The sequence below is a fragment of the Ornithorhynchus anatinus genome, chromosome 11 (assembly GCF_004115215.2).
Source record: "Ornithorhynchus anatinus isolate Pmale09 chromosome 11, mOrnAna1.pri.v4, whole genome shotgun sequence".
Lineage (NCBI taxonomy): Eukaryota > Metazoa > Chordata > Mammalia > Monotremata > Ornithorhynchidae > Ornithorhynchus > Ornithorhynchus anatinus.
In genome coordinates, this window is record NC_041738.1 from 34,764,012 (window position 1) to 34,789,480 (window position 25,469).

The 25,469-nt window shown below is 55.7% G+C and overlaps 1 protein-coding gene across 2 annotated transcripts; it reads left to right on the forward strand.

Moving 5' to 3' along the window:
* The first annotated feature begins 9,426 nt into the window (after positions 1-9,426).
* Positions 9,427-22,314, forward strand: USB1 (U6 snRNA biogenesis phosphodiesterase 1). Of its 2 annotated transcripts, XM_029076006.2 has the most exons (8): positions 9,427-9,463; positions 14,026-14,183; positions 14,713-14,896; positions 16,925-16,978; positions 17,464-17,569; positions 19,155-19,238; positions 21,168-21,473; positions 22,139-22,314. In XM_029076006.2, exons 2-7 carry the CDS (start codon positions 14,069-14,071, stop codon positions 21,270-21,272), a joined length of 648 nt encoding a protein of 215 aa, XP_028931839.1. In that variant the 5' UTR covers positions 9,427-9,463; positions 14,026-14,068; the 3' UTR covers positions 21,273-21,473; positions 22,139-22,314. The 2 variants fall into 2 exon arrangements, with proteins under 2 accessions (XP_028931839.1, XP_001508138.2); XM_001508088.4 differs by lacking the exon at positions 9,427-9,463 and having other exon boundaries at positions 13,811-14,183.
* The last annotated feature ends 3,155 nt before the right edge of the window (positions 22,315-25,469 follow it).

Genomic DNA, 25,469 nt, shown 5'->3' on the forward strand with positions numbered 1-25,469 from the left:
GGCCGGGGCCGGCGGGGCCGCCGCCGGGGGCGGGGGCGGGGGCGGCGCCCAGCTGTCCGACATGCCCGGGAAGGGGAACGCGCCTCTCGACTGGGACGGCTTCGGTTTCCCCGCCGGGGGCCCCCGGGCCCCGACCGGAGGCCGGGGGGGTGGGGGGAAGGCCGTCGCCCTCCCCGTCGGGGGGAAGGCGCCCCGCTCCTCCTTCGACCGGTCCTCCGGGGTCTCGGGCCCGACCGACGCCGTCCACACCGACCCCAGCCTCGGTCGGCGGGATCGCCCCCTTCCGCCGTCGGCCCGGGACCGGGACGCGGAGACGGCCGGCCTGTCTTCTCCGGGGGACGGCTCTGCGGGAGGGAGGGAGGGAGGAGAACGTTAACCATCGCCGCGGCAGCGGGGAAGCTCCTACTGTGTGCCGGGCACCCTACTGAGCGCCGGGGTGGAGGCGAGCCAATCGGGTGGGACGCGGTCCCCGCCCCACGCCGGGCTCAAGGTCTCGATCCCCGTTTCCCAGATGAGGGACGGGGCCCCGGGGAAGCGGAGCGACTTGCCCGAGGTCGCGCGGCGGACGGGTGGCCGCGATCGGGGCCCGGGACCCTCTGACTCTCAGCCCCGTGCCCCGTCCGCTACACCGCGCTGCTTCTCCACCCCGGGTCAACTGGCGGAGGGGAAGAGACGTGGGATGAACCCGTCGGTGGCCTCCTTTCGTCCGAGGGTTTGGAAGCAGGGGAAAGGTCGGCCCGAATCCCGCCCGCCTCCGCGTCCCCTTCTGGGGCGAGAGCGACCCCGGACGCCGAGCTCGGCTTCCTCCGTCTTTCAGCCGCCGCTCTTTACCGAGCGCTCGCTGGGTGCGGGCCGCTGTACCGGACGTTCGATTTGCCCCCCCCCGCCCCATCTCCGACTGGCGTGAGCGTCTTCCGCCTCGCTCGGCCAAAGTGCCGGCTCTGCCTCGAACGAGGCCCTTATTTCCCCACCCCTACCCGGCGGGAAGGGAGTCATTTCCCTTCCAACCTTCAGGCTCCTTCCGAGTCATTGCTTCACGGGGTCTTCTGCTAAGCGCTCCGACCTCATCCCGCTCCAATGTTCTCCCGACCCTCTTCTAACCCTTCTCACGCTGGAAAGGAGGGACCCGACGGGCTCCCGCCGGGAGCCGCTCGGAGCTCGTCACCGTCTGGGGCGCCGAGGGCCCGAAGTGGACGGGCTTGAATGCCCACGCGTGGGAGGTCTGAGGGACCCCGTCTCTTCCCCCCATCCCCCCGCCCCAAAAATACTTTGCTAAAACTCCACCGTCTTTCACCTGTGGGACGGGGACTTTACCCCGGCGCTTGGTACGGTCCTGGGCACGGAGGAGTTTAACAAAAATACACGCAACAGTTATTATTATTAATAACAGAAACAGAGGAGCTCTCTGAAAACCATCACTCCTCCCAGGGTCAGTCACTCACACCATTAGCCTCGTCAACTACTATTCCTGTCCCGAGAACACCATTCCTCTCCCAAGAACGGAGACCGGTCTCCCGGGACCGTGAGCCAACGGGGCCTGAGCCGGCTGTTTTTTGGTGAAAGAGCACATCCCGGAACTCTGTCCCCACGGTGATCGTTCCACACCGAGGGAGTCCCCGTCCTACCCGGGGCTGGGATTCTTCAGCCAGGCTCTCCCACGCCAGCATTATTTACAGAGCGCTCACAGTGTGAGCAGAGGACCGTACCGAGCGCTTGGGAGAGCCCGCCAGAACGGAGTTGGCAGACCCGTTCCCCGCCCCCAAGGAGCTTTGAGTCTACTCACCCGTACCCACTTCTCCCTCACCCGCCCCACCGGAAAGCCCCAATTCCTCTAAGGGTATGATCGGCGCGCGCCCCTCAATTTGGGCATCGGCTCTCCGCTCAGATTAGACCCGGTAGTAACCGGTTTCGCTTTGCTAGGGACGTGAAAGCAATTCTTCTCATTTGCCTAGATGACTTTAGAAATCAATAAGCCGGGTGATTTCCCTATAAATCCTTAAAGCAGTTAACCCTTCTAAATAGATTCTTCCTCAAGTAAGCTACCACCCTGCCTTGACTTTAACTCATCCTCTACGACTTTCTGCTTCCTCTGCGAGCCGGCCCAGCCGAGACTGACTTCAGCTCACCGCTCTGTGGCAGCACAAGTCAACGACGGTATCGCGGAAGGACTCGTCAACCTGAAGACCGCACGCTTTGACGGTCTTGGCTGGTTCTTCCAGTTACACGTTTCTCTACTTTATAATTCCCGGAGCTTTCCCCTTTAGACGTCAGCCTCACCTCCTGTCATCATCGGTGGTATTTACTGAACGCGTACTGCGTGCAGAGCCCTGGACTAAGCGCCCGGGAGGGTGCGATCCGACAGAGTTGGCGGAAACATCCCCGGCCCACAACCGGCTTACCATCTAGAGGAAACCGTATGCGGTTCGGCTACTAAGACACGACCACCGAATGGCAAGGGGACGGAACGGAGGGAGAAGACAACTCTGTCGTGCAGAGACGCGTGGCAGGTGTCTACGTGAGGTGGAAATAAGTTATCCATAATGCAAAAGTCCTCCCCGGTGGGAGGATAATTAAAAGTAATGTTTTCGCTTTCAAAGCCCTCGCTCCTAGGGTTGGCTCCGGTACCGACATTCTCCTCTGCTTTGAAAGGTCTGACATAACCCTGAGGTTATGCATATTTATTCCTTATAATAAACATGTCAATTCAAGGTGCATGACTTCCTGAGGAACGGCTACTTGAGAGATGCCCTAAGGTGAGAGGTAAACCTCCACTGGATAGTTCTTAAAGGTAAAACAAACACACACACAGTCACTGATTTTCTCAAAGTGAAAACCGATCCTCCTCTCCGTCCCCAACCCAGCTGACGGGCCATTCGGATACAGAAACGGGGAACGGGGAAAAACGGGAACGGGGAAAAACAAACTGTGTAACTGAGGTCACACTAAAAAGAGAAAGAGCAAGTAGAGGAAGGGAAGGGGGGTGGGGCAGGAGAGATAGGGAAAAGCCCCAAGAAGTGACCCCTATCCTGATCCATCCCTAAAACCATTCCCTACATAAGAGAAGGTGGAGAGCCGGGATCCCTCATCTCAATTTGTAGGTGCATCTCTGGTTCATCCACCTTCAGGAAGGATTCCTCATTAAGAAAATCCCGGCAGGGACAGGGGTTGACTTCAGAGAACCGTTTAAAACTACGGACCCCTTTCTCAGCCGGGGCCGGGAGGAAGTTCCCGGAGGGACGGCAAGTTTCTGGGTGACAGCGGAGGCCGGGAGTGACGGGTAGCAGCCGTGGGGGAGAGGATGAAGGGTAGGAGGGATGGAGAGGGAAAGTGGAGGGGTCGATGAAGGGGGGACCGATGGGGTGCGGCGGGGAAGCCCTGGAAAGGGGGGGGCCGTTCCGAGGATGGGGAGGGGGCCGGAAGAAGTGGAAGGGGAGAAGGAAAGGGGGAAGAAGAGAAGGCTGGGGGGGAGGGGACGGAGGGGAGGAAGGAGGCCGAAATGAAATGGGAAGAGAAGATGGAAAGGGCCCCTGCTGGGGGGGAAGAGGGGGTGAAGGGGAGGAGGGAGGCAGAAGTGGAAGGGGAAAGGAAGGGGAGAAGGAAAGGGGGAAGAGGTCCCTAGCTTGGGAGGGGAGAAAGGAGACAGAAGCGGAAGGGGAGAAGGGAAGGGATCCCTGGCTTAGGGGAGGAGGTAGGCAGAAGTGGAAGGGCAGAAGGGAAGGGGTCCCTGGCTCAGGTGGCGGAGGGATGGAAGGAGGCAGAAGGGAAGGGGTCCCTGGCTCAGGGGGCCTAGGGAAGGAAGAAGGGGAAAGGAAGGGAAGGGGTTCCTAGCTCAGAGGAGGAAGGAGGTAGACGTGGAAGGGGAAGGGGAGAAGGGAAGGGGTCCCTACAGCTGCTGCTCGCCACTCCCGGCCTCTGCTGTCACCCAGAAGGGGAAGAGGGGAAGGGAAGGGGTTCCTGGTTCAGAGGAGGAAGGAGGCAGAAGTGGAAGGGGGAGAAGGGAAGGGGTCCCTGGCTCAGGGGGCGGAGGGAAGGAAGGAGGCAGAAGGGGAAAGGAAGGGAAGGGGCTCCTAGCTCAGGGGAGGAACGAGGCAAGTGGAAGGGGAAGGGGAGAGGGGAAGGGGAGGCGGGAAGGGGTCCCTACAGCTGCTGCTTGTCACTCCCGGCCTCTGCTGTCACCCAGAAGGGGAAGGGGAGAAGGGAAGGGGTTCCTGGCTCAGGGGAGGAAGGAGGCAGAAGTGGAAAGGGAAGAGGAGAAGAGAAGGGGTCCCTGGCTCGGGGGCGGAGGGAAAGGAGGAGGCAGTAGTGGAAGTGGAAGGGGAGAAGGGAAGGGGTCCCTGGCTCGGGGGAGGAAGGAGGCAGAAGTGGAAGGGGAAGAAGGGAAAAGAAGGGGTCTCTACAGTTGCTGCCTGTCACTCCCGGCCTCTGCTGTCACCCAGAAGTAGAAGGGGAAGTGGAGAAGGGAAGGGGTCCCTGGCTCAGGGGGTAGAGGGGAGGAAGGAGGCAGAAGGGGAAGAGGAGAAGGGAAGGGGTCCCTGGCTCAGGGGGCAGAGGGAAGGAAGGAGGCAGAAGGGGAGAAGGAAAGGGATCCCTAGGTCAGGGGATGGAGGAGGGGAAGGAGGTGGAGGGGGGGAAGGGAAGGGGTCCCTGGCTCAGAGGATGGAGGGGAAGAAGGAGGCAGAAGGGGAGAAGGGAAGGGATCCCTGGCTCAGGGGGCAGAGGGAAGGAAGGAGGCAGAAGGGGAGAAGGAAAGGGATCCCTAGGTCAGGGGATGGAGGAGGGGAAGGAGGTGGAAGGGGAGAAGGGAAGGGGTTCCTGGTTCAGGGGAGGAAGGAGGCAGAAGTGGAAAGGGAAGAGGAGAAGGGAAGGGGTCCCTGGCTCAGGAGGTGGAGGGAAGGAAGGAGACAGAAGTGGAAGGGGAGAAGGGAAGGGGGTTCCTGGCTCAGGGGATGGAGGGGAGGAAGGAGGTAGAAGGGGAAGAGAAGGGAAGGGGTCCCTGGATCAGGGGATGGAGGGGAGGAAGGAGGTAGAAGGGGAGAAGGGAAGGGGTCCCTGGCTCAGAGGATGGAGGGGAGGAAGGAGGCAGAAGGGGAGAAGGGAAGGGGTCCCTGGCTCAGGGGGTGGAGGGGAGGAAGTTGGCAGAAGAGGAGAAGGGAAGGGGTCTCTGGATCAAGGGATGGAGGGGAGGAAGGAGGCAGAAGGGGGAGGAGGGGAGGCAGAAGTGAAGCAGGAAGGGGAGAAGAGATGGGGGAGAAGGGAGGGGGAGATGGAGGAGGAGGAGGAGGAAGAGGAGGAGGGTCTGCAGGGAGACGCCTTCCGGCCCCCGGGCTGGGGCCCGGGCCCCGCACGGCCCCGGACGGCTCCGCCTCTCACCTGCTTCTCGCCGGACTCCGGGGAGGCGGCGGCGGCGGCGGAGGAGGAGGAGGAGGAGGAGGAGGCGGAGAGGAGGAGGAGCGGAGGCAGGGTCGGCGGGCCCCCTCCCCTCTAGGCCGGCTCCATCGGCGGCGCCGCGGCCTAAGGGCCCCTCCGGATCCCCGGCCTGTCGTAGCGCCGGCCGCCGGGGGCGGGCCGGGCCGGGCCGGCGGAGGGGCAGCGACGAGGGCGGAGGGGGCGGCGCGGGGCCCGGCCGGCGGCTCCAAGCCCCGGGCTGGAGTGAGCGGCGCGGCCGAAGGGAGGCGCGTCGGAGCCGGCCTGCCCGAGGACTGGCGGGCGGAGGGAGCGGGGGCGGGGCCGAGCCGGAGCCGGAGCCCCGCCGAGCCCGCCCGAGTCCGCCCGACCCCAGCCGAACCCCGGCCGAACCCACCCGAACCCCAATCCGAACCCGAACCCAGCCCGAGCGACACCGCCCCCTACCGGGCGCGCAGCCACCGGCGCCGGGCCCTGCTCTCTCTCCCTCTTCATTCATTCATCCAGTCGTGCATTCATTCAGGAGGATTTATTGAGCGCCTGCTAGGTGCAGAGCACTGGACCGAGCGCTGGCAATGGGCAGCTCGGCCACGGAGAGACGGTCCCTGCCCGAGGACGGGCTCACAGCCTAAAAGACGGCAGGGCAAAACAGACACAACAGAAACGAGACAACTTTATCACGATAAATAATAATAATGTTGGGATCTGTTAAGCGCTTACTCTGTGCAGAGCACTGTTCTAAGCGCTGGGGTAGACAGGGTCATCTGGTTGTCCCACGGGAGGCTCACGGTCTCAATCCCCATTTGACAGATTCATTCATTCATTCAATAGTATTTATCGAGCGCTTACTAGGTGCAGAGCACTGGACTGAGCGCTTGGAATGGACAGGTCGGCAACAGATAGAGACGGTCCCTGCCCTTTGACGGGCGCACAGTCTAATCGGTAATGTTGGCATTTGTTAAGCGCTTACTATGTGCAGAGCACTGTTCTAAGCGCTGGGGTAGATACAGGGTCATCAGGTTGTCCCACGCGAGGCTCACGGTCTTCATCCCCATTTTACAGATGAGGGAACTGAGGCCCGGAGAAGTGAAGTGACTCGCCCACAGTCACACAGCTGACAAGTGGCAGAGCCGGGATTCGAACCCATGACCTCTGACTCCCAAGCCCGGGCTCTTTCCGCTGAGCCACGCTGATAAATGGAATCAAGGGGATGTATACCTCATTAACAAAATAAAGAGGGTGATAAATAATATATACAAATGAGCACGGTGCTGAGGGGAAGGGGGAAGGAAGTCAGTCATTCAATCGTAGTTACTGAGCACTGTACTAAGCGCTTGGAAAGTACCATTCGGCAATAAAGACAATCCCTGCCCACAATGGGCTCCCAGTCTAGGTGGGGGGAGACAGCAAAACAAAGAAACAGGCATCAATATAAAGAAATAGAATTATAGATCTACACATAGAGAAGCAGCGTGGCTCAGTGGAAAGAGCACGGCCTTGGGAGTCAGAGGTCATGGGTTCGAATTCCGGCTCCGCCCCCGTCAGCCGTGTGACTGTGGGCACTTAACTTCTCGGTGCCTCAGTCACCTCATCTGTAAAATGGGGGTGAAGACCGTGAGCCTCACGTGGGACAACCTGTATCTCCCGCAGCGCTTAGAACAGTGCTCTGCACATCGTAAGCGCTTAACAAGTACCAACATTATTATCACATAAGCGCTGTGGGGTGGGAAGGGGCCGGGGGGAAGACCAAGGGGAGGGAGTCGAGGAAAAGGGGGGCTGAGTCGGGGAAGGCCTCTTGGAGGAGGTGAGCCTTCAGTAGGGCTTGGAAGGGGGAAGAGTGATTGTCTGGGGGATTTGAGGAGGGAGACGGTTCCAGGCCAGAGGGAGGACGGGGGTCAGCGGCGAGACAGGAGAGACGGAGGCCCAGTGAGAAGGTGAGCACCAGGGAAGTCGAGTGTGGGGGCTGGGATGGAGGAGGAGAGGAGGGAGGTGAGGTAGGAAGGGCCCAGGTGACGGAAAGCTCTGAAGCCAAGAATGAGTTTTTGCTTCCTACGAAGGTTGATAGGCGACCACTGGAGATTTTTGAGGAGGGAGGGTGACAGGCCCCGCAGGCTAGGTCGGAGGGCCCGACCCCAGAAGGGCACCCGGCACGCTCACTCAGGCCGGCCCGCCACCCTGGGGGAAGCCATCCCCATCTGGGCTTTTAATCCTAATAGTGGTATTCGTTAAGCGCTCTCTATGCACCAGGCACTCTACTGGGTGCTGGGATAGATATAATCATCATCTTGGTATTTGTTAAGCGCTTACTATGTGCAAAGCACTGTTCTAAGCGCTGGGGGGGATACAAGGTGATCAGGTTGTCCCTCATGGGGCTCCCAGTCTTGATCCCCATTTTACAGATGAGGTCACTGAGGCCCGGAGAAGTTATGTGACTTGCCCAAAGTCACACAGCTGACAAGTGGCGGAGCCGGGATTCGAAGCCATGACTTCTGACTCCCAAGCCCGTGCTCTTTCCACTGAGCCACGCTGCTTCTCATATAAGGGATTGGTGCGGTGGATAGAACATGGGCTTGTGAGTAAGAAGGTCATGAGTTCCAATCCCAGCTCCGCCACTTGTCTGGTGTGTGACCTTGGGCAAGTCACTTCATTTCTCTGGGCCTCAGTTCCCTCATCTGTAAAATGGGGATTGAGACCGTGAGCCCCACGTGGGACAGGGACTGTGTCCAACCCGATTTGCTTGTATCCACCCCAGTGCTTAGTTCAGTGCCTGGCACATAGTAAGCGCTTAACAAATGACGTAATTATTATTATTATTATTATGTGGGATAGCCCCGGCCTGGGTCGCTGGGATGCTTGCGTTCAAGGTCTAGATCTGTAGCTGGGGTCCTCGGGGACAAATACCAACATTATTATTATGAGCCCCTGCTCTCTGAACCACTCCATTACCCTGGGCCTAAGATGGGGGAAGGCAGTGGTTTGACCTCTCTGTGACAGGAGCGGGGCCAGACTGGGCTGCTCCCTGACCCACGGCGGCTGTCTCTGAAAAGGAAAGAAAGGGGTGATGTGGGGAAAGGGGGATAAATAGGAAGCAGCTCCTCCTCTTTCCCCTTTCCCATCCTTTTCCTCTCCACTCTATCCCGGGAGGGAGAGGATGATAAAAAAGGGGGGAAGGGAGGGGAAAGGAGAAGAGGGGAGAGGGAGGGGAAAAGGAGAGAAGGGAGGGGAAAGGAAAGGAGGGAAGGGGAAAAGAAGAAAGGGAGGGAATGGAGAAGGGGGGAAGGAGAAGAGGAAAGAAAAGGGGGAGGAAGAGAGGGAAAAGGAGAAGAGGAGAGAGAAGGGAAGAGGAAGGGAGGGGAAAGGAGAGAAGGGGAGGGGAAGGGAGAGAAGGAGGGGGGAAAGGAAAAAAGGGGAGGGGGAAAGGAAAAAAGGGGAGGGGGAAAGGAAAAAAGGGGAGGGGGAAAGGAAAAATGGGGAGGGGGAAAGGAGAAGAGGGGAGAGGAAGGGAGGGGAAAGGGGAAAAGAGAAGAGGGGAGAGGAATGGGGAAAAGAGAAGAGGGGAGGGGAAAGGGGAAAAGAGAAGAGGGGAGAGGAAGGGAGGGGAAAGGGAAAAGGAGAGAAGGGAGGGAAAGGAGGGGAAAGGAGAAAAGAGGAGGGGAAAGGAGAAGAGGGGGAGAGGATGAAAGGGGAGGGGAAAGGAGAGAAGGGAGGGAAAGAAGAGGGGAAGGGAAAGAAAGGAGAAGAGGGGCGAGGAGAGAAGGGGAGGGGGGCAGCACTCCGCCTTGCCTCGGCCCTCCCGGGGCTCCGTCGGGCCCGGAACTCAATGTGCGGGCTCTGGTTTCCGCGGGGACCGGAAGGAAGGACGGACGGCCGCTCGGCCAGCGGCAATGGCGGCCGTGAGCGCGGCGCTCCTGGTGGGCTACAGCAGCAGCAGCGGCGGCAGCGGCGGGTCCGGGGATGAGGAGGGGGATGAGGCCGGGCCCCTGCCCGTGTCCGGGCCCCTGCCCCGGGGGCGGGAGGGGCGGGAGCGGCGGCGGCGCGGGGCGGAGCCCGGGCCCGGCAGGTAAAGCGGCCCCCACACCGGAAGTCACCTTCCCTGGCCCCGCAAGGGCTGCCGGGAAAGGACCATCCCTCCTCACGGTCATGTGGGCAGCCGTTAAGCGCTTACTACGTGTAAAGCGCTGTACTGAGCGCTGGGGGGATACAAGGCGATCAGGCTGCCCCGTGTGGGGCTCGCTGTTTTCCTCCCCGTTTGACAGATGAGGTCACTGAGGCCCAGAGAGTAATAATGTTGGTATCTGTTAAGCGCTTACTAGGGGCAGAGCACTGTTCTAAGCGCTGGGGTAGACCCAGGGGAATCAGCTTGTCCCACGTGGGGCTCACAGTCTTCATCCCCATTTTACAGATGAGGTCACTGAGGCCCAGAGGAAGGGAAGTGACTCGCCCAAGGTCACACAGCAGACAAGTGGCAGAGCTGGGATTCGAACTCATGACCTCCGACTCCAAAGCCCGGGCTCTTTCCGCTGAGCCAAAGTGAAGTGACTCGCCCACAGTCCCACAGCTGACATGTGGCAGAGCTGGGATTCGAACCCATGACCTCTGACTCCCAAGCCCGGCCTCTTTCCACTCAGCCACGCTGCTTCTCTATTGCTCGACCCTCCTAGGACACTGTACTAAACGCTTCGGAGGGCCCAGGGTTGGTAGACTCGGGCCCTGCCCACCACGAGCTCACAAGCTAGAGGGGGAGGCAGGCGGGAATATAATAATAATAATAAGGTTGGTATTTGCTAAGCGCTTCCTATGTGCAGAGCACTGTTCTAAGCGCTGGGGGAGATCCAGGGTCATCGGGTCGTCCCGCGTGAGGCTCACAGTCTTCATCCCCATTTTACAGATGAGGTCACCGAGGACCGGAGAAGTGAAGTGACTTGCCCACAGTCACACAGCTGACAAGTGGCAGAGCCAGGATTCGAACCCATGACCTCTGACTCCTTGTCATTATGGCATTAAGCGCTGACTATGGGCCGAGCACTGTTCTAAGCGCCGGAGTTGAAAGAAGGTAATCGGGTGGTCCCACGTGGGGCTCAGTGGAAAGAGCCCGGGCTGGGGAGTCAGAGGTGGTGGGTTCTAATCCTGGCTCCTCCACTTATCAGCTGGGTGACTGTGGGCAAGTCACTTCACTTCTCCGGGCCTCAGTGACCTCGTCCTTCAATTGGGGATTAAAATTGTGAGCCCCACATGGGGCAACCTGATCACCTTGTATCCCCCCAGCGCTTAGTACAGTGCTGTACACATAGGAAGCACTTAACAAATACCACCATCATTATTATTATTATTCTCATCTTCCAGATGAGGTGACTGAGGCACAGAGAAGTGACTCGCCCAAAGTCACACAGCTGATAAGCGGCGGAGTCGGGATTAAAACCCACGACCTCTGACTCCCAAGCCCGGGCTCTTTCCACTAAGCCACACTGCTTCTCTAATGTAATTATAGTTCTATAATTACTATAGAGAAGTAACACGGCATAGTGGGTAGAGGACGGGCCCGGGAGTCAGCAGGTCATGGGTTCTAATCCCGCCTCCGCCACCTGCCTGCTGTGTGGTCCCGGGCAAGTCGCTTCACTTCTCCGGGCCTCAGTTCCCTCATCTGTAAAATGGGAGATCGAGACCCTGAGCCCCGTTTAAACCGTGAGCCCGTCATTAGGCAGGGATTGTCTCTATCGGTTGCCAAATCGTACATCCCAAGCGCTTAGTACAGTGCTCTGCACATAGTAAGCGCTCAATAAATACCCTTGAATGAATGAATGAGGTTCTGGGTCCAACCCGATTTGCTTTTATCCGCCCCAGCGCTTAGTACGTGAAGGCTTAGCAAATACCGCTATTATTATTATTGATAAATAACGGAGGTGGAGCCGAGCGCGGTGGGGCCGAGGGAGGGGTGGATGAAGGGCGCAATAAAGGAGAGAGCGGGGAGGATTCTGGAGGAGAGCGCATGCGGGCAGCGGGGCACGGGGGCACTTGCCTGGACTCTTGGTCACTCAGTCATATTTATTAAGCACTTATTGTGTGCAGAGCACTTTGCTGAGAGTTTGGGAGAGTATAGTGCAACGATCAAGACAATCCCCGCCCACAGTTAGGTCACAGCGTAGACGGGACATCGTTACCAAAAAATACCGACAGATGTGTGCCTAACCGCTGCGCGAGGTGGGAAGGGCAAAGGGAGCAAGTCAGGGGGATGCAGAAGGGAGGGAGAGACGAGGAAAAAGTGGGGCTTGGTCTGGGAAGGCCTCGGGGAGGAGGCGCGCCTTCGGTTAGCGGCGCGGCTCGGTGGAAAGAGCCCGGGCTTCGGAGTCAGAGGTCACGAGTTCGACTCCCGGCTCTGCCGCTTGCCAGCTGGGTGACTGGGGGCGAGTCACTTCACTTCTCCGTGCCTCAGTTCCCTCATCTGTAAAATGGGCATCAACTGTGAGCCTCACGTGGGACGACCCGATGACCCTGGATCTGCCCCAGCGCTTAGAACAGGGCTCTGCACATAGCGCTTAACAAATACCAACATTATTATTATTAAGTGGCCCCGGCGGGGGCGGGGGGGGGGGGAGGGGGGGGGTGTCAGCCAAACCCCCATCCCTGGGACGGTCCAGGACAGGGACGTGGAGGGGTTTGGGGAGCAGCTGAGTTGGCAGGTTGGGGACCCAGGTGCGGAGGCGGGGAAACTCCAAAGCGTAAAAGCCGGGTGCATTTCAATTGCTCTTCCCCTCCCCCCGGCTTCAAAGCCTGACGGAAGGCTCATCTCCTCCAAGAGGCCTTCCCGGACTAAGCCCCACTTTTCCTCATCTCCTGCTCCCTTCCGTGTTGCTCCTTTGGCTCCTTCCCCCTCCCAGCCCCACAGCACGTAAGTACATTTATTTGTATCGATGTCTGTCTCCCCCACTCCAGACCGGAAGCCCATCGCGGACAGGGAACGGGACTGTTTATTACTGTGCTACACTCTCCCGAGCGCTGGGACGGTGGTCTGCACACAGCAGGCGCCCATAAATACGATTGAGAGAGTGTGGCGGCACTGGCCGCAGGAGCCTGTGTGTGCATTCGTTCATTCGGTCAGGTTTATTGAGCGCTTAGCGTGCGCAGAGCACTGTACTAAGCGCCCGGGAGAGTACGGCGTAACAATAAACAGACACATTCCCTGCCCATAATGAGCATATGTGGGGTCGGCGCCTGCGGGCAGCGAATGCCTTTCTCCTCGACTAATAATGTTGTTATTTGTCAAGCGCTTCCTATGTGCAGAGCACTGTTCTAAGCGCTGGGGGAGATCCAGGGTCATCGGGTCGTCCCACGTGAGGCTCACGGTTAATCCCCATTTTACAGTTGAGGTCACTGAGGCCCGGAGAAGTGAAGTGACTTGCCCCCAGTCACACAGCTGACAGGTGGCAGAGCTGGGACTCGAACTCATGACCTCTGACTCCCAAGCCCGGGCTGTTTCCACTGAGCCACGCTGACCGCCCTTCACTCCTCGTTATCACGGCTCTGCGGAGGGAGAGAAGAGAAACAGCATGGCCTGGTGGATAGAGCATGGCCCTGGGAGTCGGAAGGACCTGGGTTCTAATCCCAACGCTGCCACTTGTCTGCTGTGTGACCTTGGGCAAACAGCCTCTGGGCCTCAGTGACCTCATCTGTAAAAGAGAGATTAAGGCCGTGAGCCCCATGTGGGATGTCGACCACCTTTCGTTCATTCCGCTGTACTTATTGAGCGCTTACTACGTGCGAGGCATCGTACTGAGCACTTGGGAGAGTTCAGCCACTTGTCAGCTGGCTGCCAAGCAGCGTGGCTCGGTGGAAAGAGCCCGGGCTTGGGAGTCAGAGGTCATGGGTTCGAATCCCGGCTCCGCCGCTTGTCAACTGTGTGACTGTGGGCGAGTCGCTTCACTTCTCTGTGCCTCAGTTCCCTCATCTGTAAAATGGAGGTTAAGACTGTGAGCCCCACCTGGGACAACCTGATTCCCTTGTGTCTCCCCCTGCGCTTAGAACAGTGCTCTGCACATAGTAAGCGCTTAACAAATACCAACATTATCATTATTATTAAGTCACTTAACTTCTCTGTGCCTCAGTCACCTCATCTGTAAAATGGGGATTAAGACTGTGAGCCTCCCGTGGGACGACCTGATGACCCTCTATCTCCCCCAGCGCTTAGAACGGTGCTCTGCACATAGTAAGCGCTTAACAAATACCAACATTATTATTATTATTTAGTGCAATAACAGACACATTCCCTGTCCACAGCGAGGTTAGAATAAGTTTTTATCTACAGTGCCCGGCCCATAGTAAGCGCCTAATCTCCCCCGATTAGACCGTAAGCCCGTCAAACGGCAGGGACCGTCTCTCTCTGTTGCCGACTTGTTCATTCCAAGCGTTTAGTACAGTGCTCTGCACATAGTAAGCGCTCAATAAATACGATTGAATTAACAAATAGCATTTCTAAAGTGCAGCAAATTTCAGACATCAAGTATCCCGGCCCGCAGCTACTTCCCCTCCCACATCTGTCGTGACGGACGAATCAACAGGCGAGCGATGCTGACAGAGACCCAAGGGGTTCAGTGACCAAATGAGCAGGCTTATACTCATGTCGCGCAGCAGGAACCCCCCTCGGCTGCCCGTTCCCGACAGCGTGTTAAACATGTTCCGAGACCAAGAGGGAGACGGGGCCGTGGATGACGTCACGAAGCACGGAGGGCGAGTGCGCACCTTTCCCCATGAACGAGGCAACTGGGCCACCCACGTTTACGTGCCCTGTAAGTAACGCCCGATTTTTGCCTCGGGGCCTCCCGGGCGCGAGACTTGCAGAGCCGGGTCCTGCAGTCAGGGGAGATGGCGGAGCGCGTCAGCCTCCGGCAGATTCAGAAGAAACTCCCAGTAGGCTGGGCTCCGGGTGTCTTTTCCGAAAAGACGGTCCCGACCCCGCTGTGGAGAACATCGCCCTGGCTCACGAGCAGGAGGAAGAGCCACCGGGACCGCGAGGAGATGGGCTGCAGATGAGTAGGTGGAAGAGCCGAAGGAAGTGATATCTGGGCGTGTTGGGTTTGTCGAGAGCCTTTCCGGGCTCGATGTTGAGGGTCGTCCGGCCAAGTTCAACGGGGACGGGGTTTAGCCTCTAGGAACTCGCCAAGACTCGGGCCCTCTCGTTCCCTCCCTCTCCTGAGGGGAAAGGAAACGTCAGCCTCTTTCATTTCCGAGGGAGCTCAGGGCCAGGGTTCACCCCCACACATCGATTCCTCGTGACCAGAAAGAGCTCAGGTGCTGTGGCCTCTCCCCCGCCTCCAGATGAAGCCAAGGAGGATTTCTTCGAACTGCTTGACCTGCTGGTGTCCCGGGCCAAAGCCTCCGTGCCCCACGTGGTGACGATGGAGAAGTTCCACCTCAGCCTGTCTCAGAGCGTGGTCCTGCGATACCACTGGATCACCCCCTTCGTGCAGTCCCTGAAGGAGCGGGTGGCTTCCTTCCACCGGTGAGGGACGTCCCCCCCCCCCCCCGACCCCCAGCGCCCCCTCGGCTCCACCCTTGCCCCCCCCCCTTCCCTCCCGCTCCTCCCCTCCGGGCCCGAAACCCCCATTAAACACCTGGCGGATAACAGAACACGACGACCTTGGCTCCCACGCAGAGCTCTCCTGCTGCTCGCCCAAGTAGGGAAGGGCTCAGTGGAAAGAATATGGGCTTGGGAGTCACAGGTCGCGGGTTCTAATCCCGGCCCCCGCCACTGATCAGCTGTGTGGCTTAGGGCAGGCCACTACTCTGCGCCTCAGTTTCCTCATCTGTAAAACGGGGATTAAGACTGCGCCCCACATGGGACAACCTAATTACTCTGTATCTACCCCAGCGCTTAGAACGGTGCTCGGCCCATAGCGAGCGCTTAACGAATGCCATCATCATCATCGCCCAGTAAGCGCTCAACAGATACGATTGATTGATGGCTCTCCTTTCTTCCCCACATGTGGTGTGATGGAAGCGAGGTAGAAGTTAAATTTAGGGGTAAGGTCACTGGGCCTTTGGGAAATGGTCCCCCTTGGAGGCCTGGAGGGGAAGGAGTCGGGAAATGGGAAACGTGCCTTCCTTCCCAGCCTGTAGGAGCCAGTGGGACCCAAGCGCGCTGCTGATTCACCGAATGACCTTACCTCACTGCTTACCTACAGTCCAGCCCGCGCATTCCACTCTGGCTTGCTCTCTGTGCCCCAATTCTGTCTGTCTGGCTGCCGGCCCCTTTCCCACATCCTCCCCGTAGCCTAGAACTCCCTCCAGTTCCATACGTGCCAGACCATTGCTCTTCCCCACCTTGAGAGCATTATTAACATCACATCTCCAAGAGGCCTTCCGGATTAAGCCCTCTTTTCCCCGACTCCCCCCTTCTGCGTCTTTTAAGCGTTTGATCTATTTGCCCCACCCTCAACCCCCAGAGCACTTAAGTACATATCTTTAAATTATATATTAAAAATGGTTTATTTTGATTTCTGCCTCCCCCTCTAGACTGTAAACTCACTTTGGTCAGGGAATATATCCACTAATTCTGTTGTACTCTCCTGTGCTTAGGACAGTGCTCTGCACATAGGTGCTCAGGAAATACCTTTAATTGACCATGGATGTGTGGCAAAAGGATGCTCTGCAACGGAGCTGTAAAATGCTCCCCCCAAAGTTCAGAGTCTGGGTGTCAGTGAAAAGCGAGATTGCAGTCCAACTCGCTAAAGCTTGTTGGCTTGCAAAAATTATTCACAGAGATGGAAAGTGGAAAATATTCTACCCGGTTTAATGTTTCTTAATCAGTCGTATTTATTGGGCATTTACTGTGTGCAGAGCACTGCTAAGTAAGTGCTTGGGAGAGTTCGGTATAACAGAGTTGGTAGATACGTTCCCAGCTTACAGTCTAGAGGGACTCTCTCCAAGAGCATCACTTCCTCTGTCTCCACACTGACTTCCACACTCTGACTCTAGCTCCCTTTTCTAACTCTGCCTCTTCCTTACCAAAATTCCCTTTTGCAAACTTTCTCTTTGGCTTTGCCAAGAACAAAAACTCCTCCCCCGTTGCCTCTTGGGGAAAAAAAAAACAAACCATTTTTCAGGGTGAATCTCTATAGGTTAACCTTTGGGTCATCGGCTTTTACCTAATCTAATTCCTATTAGAAGCTAAACTTTCTCTGGCCTCAGAGGTTGTTCTAGTCATAGGTCCTAACTTTGCTAAAATGAATTTAGAACTAGCAAAGGACCAGTAAGAGACAGTACCCACAGAATCAGCTGTTTTAAAGTGCTTCTCTCTGGTGAAGGAAGATCAAAGAAGTGTCTTACAAAATATGTCCTCCCCATGCGTCTTTCTGCATCCCAGTTTCACTATCCGCGAAGTGAGATGTTGAAACGTAGCTGCCAGCAAGGGCGTTGAGTGAATTGATTGTGTTTTCACTGTGGCTGTGGGACTGCCGTTTGTTATCAGTTAAACGTTTCTCCCGAAAGCTTAATTCCTAACCAAATATGATGTTCTTGTACATTTTAGGTTCTTCTTTTCAGCTGACCGAGTGAAGATTTATACGAATGAGGGGAAAACCAGGTGAGCCTTTATGTCCGAAGAGTGCTGCTCCATAAATAGAATAAGGCAGCCTCTCTGCTTCCTTACCAGGGTGCTAGATTTCACAGCTGTTAAGGGCATCTGAATTTCCTCACGTATAAAGTCTTCAGTCTTTTGCGTGATTCTAATTTTACACCATGCTTCATTTCCTGTTCATCACCACTTACACTTCGTGTCCGTGTGCTTGCCCTGCTCGCTTATTAGACTGTAAACTCCTGGAAGGCAGGGACCATGTCTTTTTCGAAACTCTGAAGAGCCAAGCACAGTTCCCTACACTTTGTGGATGCTTAAAAACCAAGACTTTCTGTGCGAGCCTTTCTCTGCTGTTGGATTCTGAGCCAGTCTCCCTCTCCTGGGCCCGAGCCCGATTTGCCCTTTGTTTAGACGCTCTAAGAACGGGACTACGCAGTGGCCTCCCTGTAAACTTAAGGTTTCCACCCTCTCGATGCCTTTCTCTCTCCGCCCAGAACCTTCATCGGGTTAGAGGTCACTGCTGGGCATACCCAACTCCTGCGGCTTGTCTCCGAAGTGGACCGAGTGATGGAAGAGTTTGATCTCCCCACTTTCTACAAGGTAAAAACCTTTCTCCCTTCATCTGAGGAGAGCCCCAAATTGGGGGAAAGATCACCCCCAAAAGATGCCGTAGTAATAACATGTGAAGTAATGTGGCCTATTGAAAAGAACACAGGCCTAGAAGTCAGAAGACCTGACTGGGTTCTAATCCTGGGCAACTTTGACCTAGGGCAACTCACTTCAGTTCCCTGGGCCTCCGTTTCCTCATCTGTAAAATGGGGATTAAGACCGCGAGCCTCGTGTGGGACATGGACTGTGTCCAACCTGATGAACTTGTATCTACCTCAGTGTATAGTACAGTTCCTAGCACACAGTAAGCGCCTAACAACTGCGTTTTAAAAATAATAATACTTGTACTAAGCACTTGCTCTGTGGCAAGCGTCGTATTAAGCACTAGGGTAGGTACAAGATAATCAGGTCCCAGATGGGGCTCGCAGTCAAAGTAGGAGGGAGAACGGGTATTGAGTCCCCATTTTGCAGATGAGGGAACTGAGGCACAGAGGAAGGGAGGTGACTTGCCCAGGGTTACACAGCAGACAAGCGGCAGGGCCAGGATTAGAACCCCGGTCCTCTGACCCTCAGGCCCGTGTTCTTTCCCTCTAGGCCATGCTGCTTCCCAACAGAGAGACAAACTGCGGACCATATCTAGACCCCCCTAGGGGACTTTCGCACTCTCCAGTGGAAAAATGTCACTAAATTGAAAGCAATTTACTTTCACAAATCATTTGGGATATTTTCCGACAGGCGTATTATAAGTGGGGGGAGTAAAGTCTGAGGTCTTGGTTTCTCATCAAGTCTCTTTCTGAGCCCAAACACCGAACCCGTAGTAGGACTAGTAAGTGGTCATCTTTGCTCTGGGGTGGGTTTATGCATTATTTCCACTTCCACAGTCCGTGTATGTGCGCTTTCCCTTGCTCTCTTATTAGACATATGAGAACAGGGACCATGTCCTATTCCTTTTAGGAATTCCGCAAAACTCGAGAAGCAGCGTGGCTCAGTGGAATGAGCCCGGGCTTGGGAGTCAGAGGTCACCGGTTCGAATCCCGGCTCTGCCACTTGTCAGCCGGGCGACTGTGGGCAAGTCGCTTAGCTTCTCTGTGCCTCAGTTCCCTCATCTGTAAAATGGGGATTAAGACTGTGAGCGTCACGTGGGACAACCTGATTACCCTGTATCTATCCCAGCGCTTAGAACAGTGCCGTGCACATAGTAAGCACTTAACACCAACGTTATTAAAGAGCCCAGCACAGTTCCCTACCCTCCGCAAATGTTTAAAAACCAGAAACCCTCCATTCAACCATCCGTTCAGATGTATTTAATGAGCACTTACTGCGTGCAGAGCACTGTACTAAGCTCTTAGAGCTTTTCTCCCCCGTCTGATTCTAAGCCAGTCTGGGCCCTCGCCAGGCTTCTCCTTTGTGCGTCTCGGATGCTTGTTTTTAAGCACCTCCACGGCGAGGTTTCCTGCAATCCCTGAACGGCCATCCCGTTTGATAGTCATAATGGTATCTGTTAAGCGCGTACCGCGTGCCCAGCACTGTCCTGAGCACGATGCTACGTGGGCGTTTCCCTCTTTCTCCTCCACAGGAGCCATCGTTCCACATCAGCCTGGCCTGGTGCGTCGGAGACGCAACGGGCGAGCTCGAGGGGCAGTGTGTCCGGGAGCTGCAGGTAAGGTCCCGACCAGGGGAGAAGGAACCCAGGTAGGCGCTCCCGGCTGTTTCTCAGAGCGGTTGGGAATGTAGAGTAAATTGTCTCTGAGAGGACGGGGAAGTCTACAGCCAAGGCCCGGGCTCGCTCACCGAGAAGCTGTCCAGACGGTGACGCCACGTCAGTCCATCCGTGGTATTTATCGAGCGCTTCCTGCCTGCGGGGCACTGAGCTGAGGGCTTGGGAGAGGACAGTTTAACAGAGTTGGTAGACACGGGTCTGGCCCCCAAGGAGCTGAGAGATTAGATGGGGAGACAGATCTATAAGTAAATCATTGATAGGGGAAATGCGGGGGTCGCGGGAGGTTTAAGGATATGCACATAAGTGCCATGCGGCTGCGGGTACTTAAGGGGCATGAATCCACTGGCATAGGCTCTAGAGAAGGCAGGGGCGTGAATAGGGAAGATTAGGCGTTAATCAGGGAAGAACCCTTGGAGGAGATGTGATTTTTTTTCCACCTTCCTGGACTGCCAGCTCTCATTTGATTCCCCTCTAATGGAGGGGGAAAACGGGGGAACGCGAGACAAGGAAGGTCGGTTAAGGCCCGTCTGGACCGCCAGGAGGAGGAAGGAGCCCCAGAACCCGTCTGGGTGGTGGGAACGGCTCCCTGGAGGCTGGAGAGAGAAGCAGTAGAGGGTAGAGCACGGGCCTGGGAGAGAAGCAGCGTGGCTCAGTGGCAAGAGCCCGGGCTTGGGAGTCAGAGGTCATGGGTTCGAATCCCAGCTCTGCCACTTGTCAGCTGTGTGACCGTGGGCAAGTCACTTCACTTCTCTGGGCCTCAGTTACCTCATCTGTAAAATGGGGATTAACTCTGAGCCTCACATGGGACAACCTGATTCCCCTGTATCTCCCCCAGCGCTTAGAACAGTGCTCTGCACATAGTAAGCGCCTAACAAATACCAACATTATTATTATTATTCTAATCCCAGCTCCGCCACTCGTCTGACCTTGGGCAAGTCGCTTCACTTCTCCGAGCCTCAGTTACCTCATCTGTCAATTGGGGATTCAGGGTGACAAGGGCTGTGTCCAACCTGATTAATTTGTAGCTACCCCAGCGCTTAGCACAGTGCCTGGCACATAGTGAGTGCTTAACAAAAACCATTAAAAAAAAAAAGTATTACGAACCATGGGCATCTCAGCTGGTGAGAGCATAAAAATGGGCTGTGGGTAATTACTCTCGGCTAATCGAGAGTTACCCTGGAAGAGGCCACATCTGACCCCTCCCGAGCCGCCTCTTCTTTGCCAGGCCCTTCCCCTAGTCTTTTCTCCGCCACCCAGAGATCGATGGATCAATCAATCAGTGGTTTTTATTGAGCACTTACCATCCCAACTCTGTTACATTGCACTCAGCGTGGCGTCGTGGATAGAGCACAGGCCTGGGAGTCAGCAGGTCATGGGTTCTAATCCCGACTCTGCCACTTCTCTGCTGTGTGGCCTTGCGCAAGACATTTCATTACTCTGTGTCTCAGTTACCTCAACTGTAAGGGGAGGAGGAAGACTGTGAGCCCTGTGCGGGACAAGGCTTGGTACACCGTAAACGCTCAATAAATAAGATTGAATAAATGAAGTGAATGACAGGGACCGTGTCCAACGCGACTTCTTTGTAACCATCCCAGCGCTAGGCACGGAGTAAGTACTTAATAAATACCATAATTATCATTATCACTCTCCCAAGCGCTTAGGGATTTTTCACACAGTAACCGTTCAGTAAATAATGTGCAGAGCCCCGTCCCAAGCGCTTGGGAGAGCGAAGTATAGCAGAATTAGCAGATACCGTCCCTCCCCGGAACGAGCTTACTTGTGTAACGTGCCCGTGGATGAGAGGTTGATCGTAGGGGCCGGGTCGCTCCCCGGAACCCTTCCTCATCAACGCCACCGCGATCCTTTCAGGATACCGTGAACGGGTTTGAAGATTCCTCCGTGTTCCTCCGCGTCCCGTCGGAGCAGATCCGCTGCAAATCCGGGAACAAGTTCTTCTCCTTCCCTTTGAAATGAGAGCCTCGACATCCTCGGGCCAGTCCGAGCTGAGGAATCGCCGCTGTGCCGGGCCAGGCGGGAGCTCACCTGGAAGACGGGGGGCGGTGCCGTTGGGCACCCCCCAACGGGGGGTGAAGAAGCCTGTAGCTCCACACCTGCGCCGTTGGAGTTGAGCATCCGAGTGTCCGAGAGGAGGACCGGAAGATTTTTCCCGACATGGTAGTTGGGGCTGTTTCCGTCCCTCCGTTCCCACCTCCGCGGGGGATGGACGGGTGGGGTGGTTTGGGGGGTCCGCAGGGGGTGGTTACCAGAAGGCTGGGAGGGGGGAATTTTTCCAGGTCACCGATAGAGGGCAGAATGTCCCTTACGATCTTTTGTCCCTATAGGGCGTCTACACTACTGGACTCCCTGGGGGTCTCCCTCTAAGCGCCCCCCTCTCCCCACCCCTGTCAGACCTCTAGTCAGGACTCCCTTTACTCGTTTCCCCGCCCCAACTCATTCTCCCATCCCACGCTTTTGGCTCTGGAACGATAAAAGCACCGTCTTCCCCACCAGCGTCTTCTCCCACCCGTGGCTCACGCCGTCCCAACGCAAGGACCCAGGGGTCTGTTTTTCACGGCCCTTCTTCCTGGTGCTGGCCCTTCGTAGTCACCGTGTAAGAAGCGTGAATTAGTATCGAAAAAAGCGGTGGGTTGGTTTGTGGTTCTGTATTTTCTTCCAACCACCCACGTGCCTAGGGGAAAATCGGTTAATAGCTCCTTTCTGGCTCGATTGGTGGGAAGAATCGGTTTAGATTTCCACAGCCCCTCAACCTATGATTTCCCATGTCTGTTTTAAAAAAATTCAAAGAAGCTTTTTTTTTTTTTTTTTTGCTGCTTTAACAGGCTATTTTCCTTCCTTTGTCTCCTCCCACCCGCTGTGGAGCGAAACTTTACATAGAGCTACGGCTGGTGAAAAGGCAAGTAGGCGACTTCGTTCAGCCCCGGCGACCGTTCGGGTTTCTGAGGAGAGACTTTATGAGACGTGTGGCTCATAAATAAAGTTTTCTATTTGTTTTCCATTGCAGCGTGTGCTTCTCGGCCCCTGAAAGGATAAATCCCTTTTTCCCCGATCTGAGCAGGTCAGATACGCTGGGGGGAATTGCATGGCCTAGGAGCCCTAGTTCCCATCAGTCGATCAGTGGTCTTTCTCAGACACTTAACGAGTGCTTTGGAGAGTAAAGTAGGTACTCTCTGTACAGTGCTTTGCACACAGTAAGCGCTCAATAAATCGATTGGATGAAAGGTGCTTACAGACTAGAGGGGGAGAAAGACATTAAAATAAATTACAGATAGATATATACGTAAGTGGTGGGGGTCTGGGGGAAGAGCGAATATCAACATCCTTGAGGGGCAGATCAGGTGATGCAGAGCGGAGGGCTTAGTCCCCAGGCTCCCTCTCTGGCCTCTGATTTCCTCTTTGTCTCTTTAACCAACAAAAGCAGAATGGAGTCAGAGAAGCAGCGGTGGTTTTCCTATTAGCTCGTCCCTAGACTGTAAGCTCGTTGTGGGCAAGGAACATATCTAACCACTCTGTTACATTGTACTCTCCCAAGCGCTTAGTACAGCACTCGCCACCGATAATGACGTGGCTTAGCGGAAAGAGCACGGGCCTGGGAGTCGGAGGTCGTGGGTTCTAATCTCGCCTCCGCCGCTTGTCAGCTGTGTGACTTTGGGCAAGTCACTTAACTTTTCTGTGCCCTAGTTACCTCATCTGGAAAATGGGGATTATTCATTCAGTAGCATTTATTGAGCGCTTACTACGTGCAGAGCACTGTACTAAGCGCTTGGAGTGTACAAAGCGGTAACAGATAGAGACGGTCCCTGCCCTTTGACGGGCTTAACGGTCTCATCGGGGGAGACGGACAGACGAGAACAGTGGCAATAAATAGAGTCGAGGGGAAGAACATCTCATTAAAACGATAGCTAATAAATAGAATCAAGGTGATGTACATCTCGTTGACCAAATAAATAGGGTAATGAATGAATACATACAGTTGAGCGGACAGGTACAGTGCTGAGGGGATGGGACGGGATGGGGGAGGAGCAGAGGGAAAGGGGGGAGAAGAGGGTTTAGCCGAGGAGAGGTTGGGGGGCGGTAGAGGGAGCAGAGGAAAAAGGGGAGCTCAGTCTGGGCAGGCCTCTCGGAGGAGGTGAGCTTTAAGTAGGGTTTCGAAGAGGGGAAGAGAATGAGTTTGGCGGAGGCGAGGAGGGAGGGCGTTCCGGGACCGCGGGAGGACGCGGCCCGGGGGTCGACGGCGGGATGGGCGAGAACGGGGGACGGTGAGGTGGGCGGCGGAGCGTGTGGAGTGGGCAGTGGAAAGAGAGAAGGGAGAAGAGGTGGGAGGGGGCAAAGGGATGGACAGCCTTGAAGCCTAGAGTGAGAAGTGGGATTAAGCCTGTGAGCCCCATGCGGACAACCTAGTTACCTTGTATCTACCCCAGCTTGGCACACAGTAGGCGCTTAACAAATACCAGCATTATTGTTATTATTACGGTGACGATGACGATATCAGGTTTTCCAAATTCCTAGCTCTCTCCCACCCTTGGTGGCCCTGGTCTGCAGTCAGTCATAATTAGTGAGCGCTTAGTGTGTGCAGAGCACTATTAAGCGCTTGGAGAGTATAATATAACAATGACCACAGTGAGCTTTCAGTCGAGGGAGCTTACAGCTCTGTCTGAGAATTCTCTACCCCAGCTTTTCTCAGGCCGAAAAGTGGGAGGGACGCTTGATCCTCCACTGGTGGTGAGGGAGGCCATGCTTTCGTGCACCACCGTGGCTGTCCTCCTCCAGTTCTCATACACCTTGCCCCAGGTGGGTTCATTCATTCAATAGTATTTATTGAGCGCTTACTATGCGCAGAGCACTGTACTAAGCACTTGGAATGGACAAATCGGTAACAGATACAGGCCCTGCCCTTTGACGGGCTTACGGTTTAATCGGGGGAGACGGACAGACAAAAACAATGGCAATAAATCGAGGGGATGAGCATCTCATTATAACAATGGCAAATAAATAGAATCAAGGTGATGTACATCTCATTAGCAAAATAAATAGGGTGATGAAGATATATACAGTTGAGCGGACGAGTACGGTGCTGAGGGGAGGGGAAGGGAGAGGGGGAGGAGCAGAGGGAAACGGGCTGGGGGGAGGGCTGCCAGCTGGCCAAACATGGACTGATGATGATGTCTGCTTATATCCCCACCTACCCCAGCTTCCCGGGATGCTGCTGACCGCAAACTCCCCCGCCTCTGAAGAGCCACCTTCATCCCAAGGACTGTTACAAAAGTAGGCACCATTTTAGGGACACGCAGGAAATCCCAGAATGAGGACACCACCTTTTTTTTGATGCTATTCGTTAAGCGCTTACTATGTGCCAGGCACTGTACTAAGCACTGGGGTAGATGGAAGCTAATCAGGTTGGACACAGTCCATGTCCCTCATGGGGCTCACAGTCTTAATCCCCATTTTACAGATGAGGTAGCTGAGGCACAGAGAAGTGAAGCGACTTGCCCGAGGTCACCCAGCAGACGGGCGGTGGAGCCGAGATTAGAAGCCAGGTCCTTCCGACGCCCGGGCCCGTTCCCTTGGATATTTAAGGCATTGAAGAAAACCAAAGTCTTCAATTATAATAATATAATTAATAGTAATATACCCAGCATCAGCGTATAGAACGCCACGCAGGCTAAGCAGTGGCGATTTCACCATTGCCCTCGGGTTTCCCGTTGAGATCAAACCAGTCACCCGCTTTGTCCGTTTCTGCCTTTCTTAACCCCCCCTACGTGACTGGGATCCCGTCTGGGCTGAGGAGGGGATTAAAGCAGAGTGGCACGTCTCGGAAAACTGGGCCAAGATGAAGAATATGAAGTTCAGTGGGAAAGTAGAAAGTGGCTGATTGAGGAAGGAAACGGGAGACTCTATCAGAGAGGGTGGGGAGGTCAACTGGTCAGGAAGGAATCTCACCTTGTACCCAATCCAGAGGTCCTCTCGACAACAGGCTACACAGTAACCCCCGCTCCAGCTACATGGCCTAGAGGAGAGACCGTGGACCTGAGAGTCAGAAGGACCTGGGTTCTAATCCTCGCTCTGCCAGTTGCTTGCTGGGTGACCTTGGGCAAGGCACTTCTCTGTGCCTCGGTTTTCTCAACTGTAAAATGAGGACACAATTTTATAATA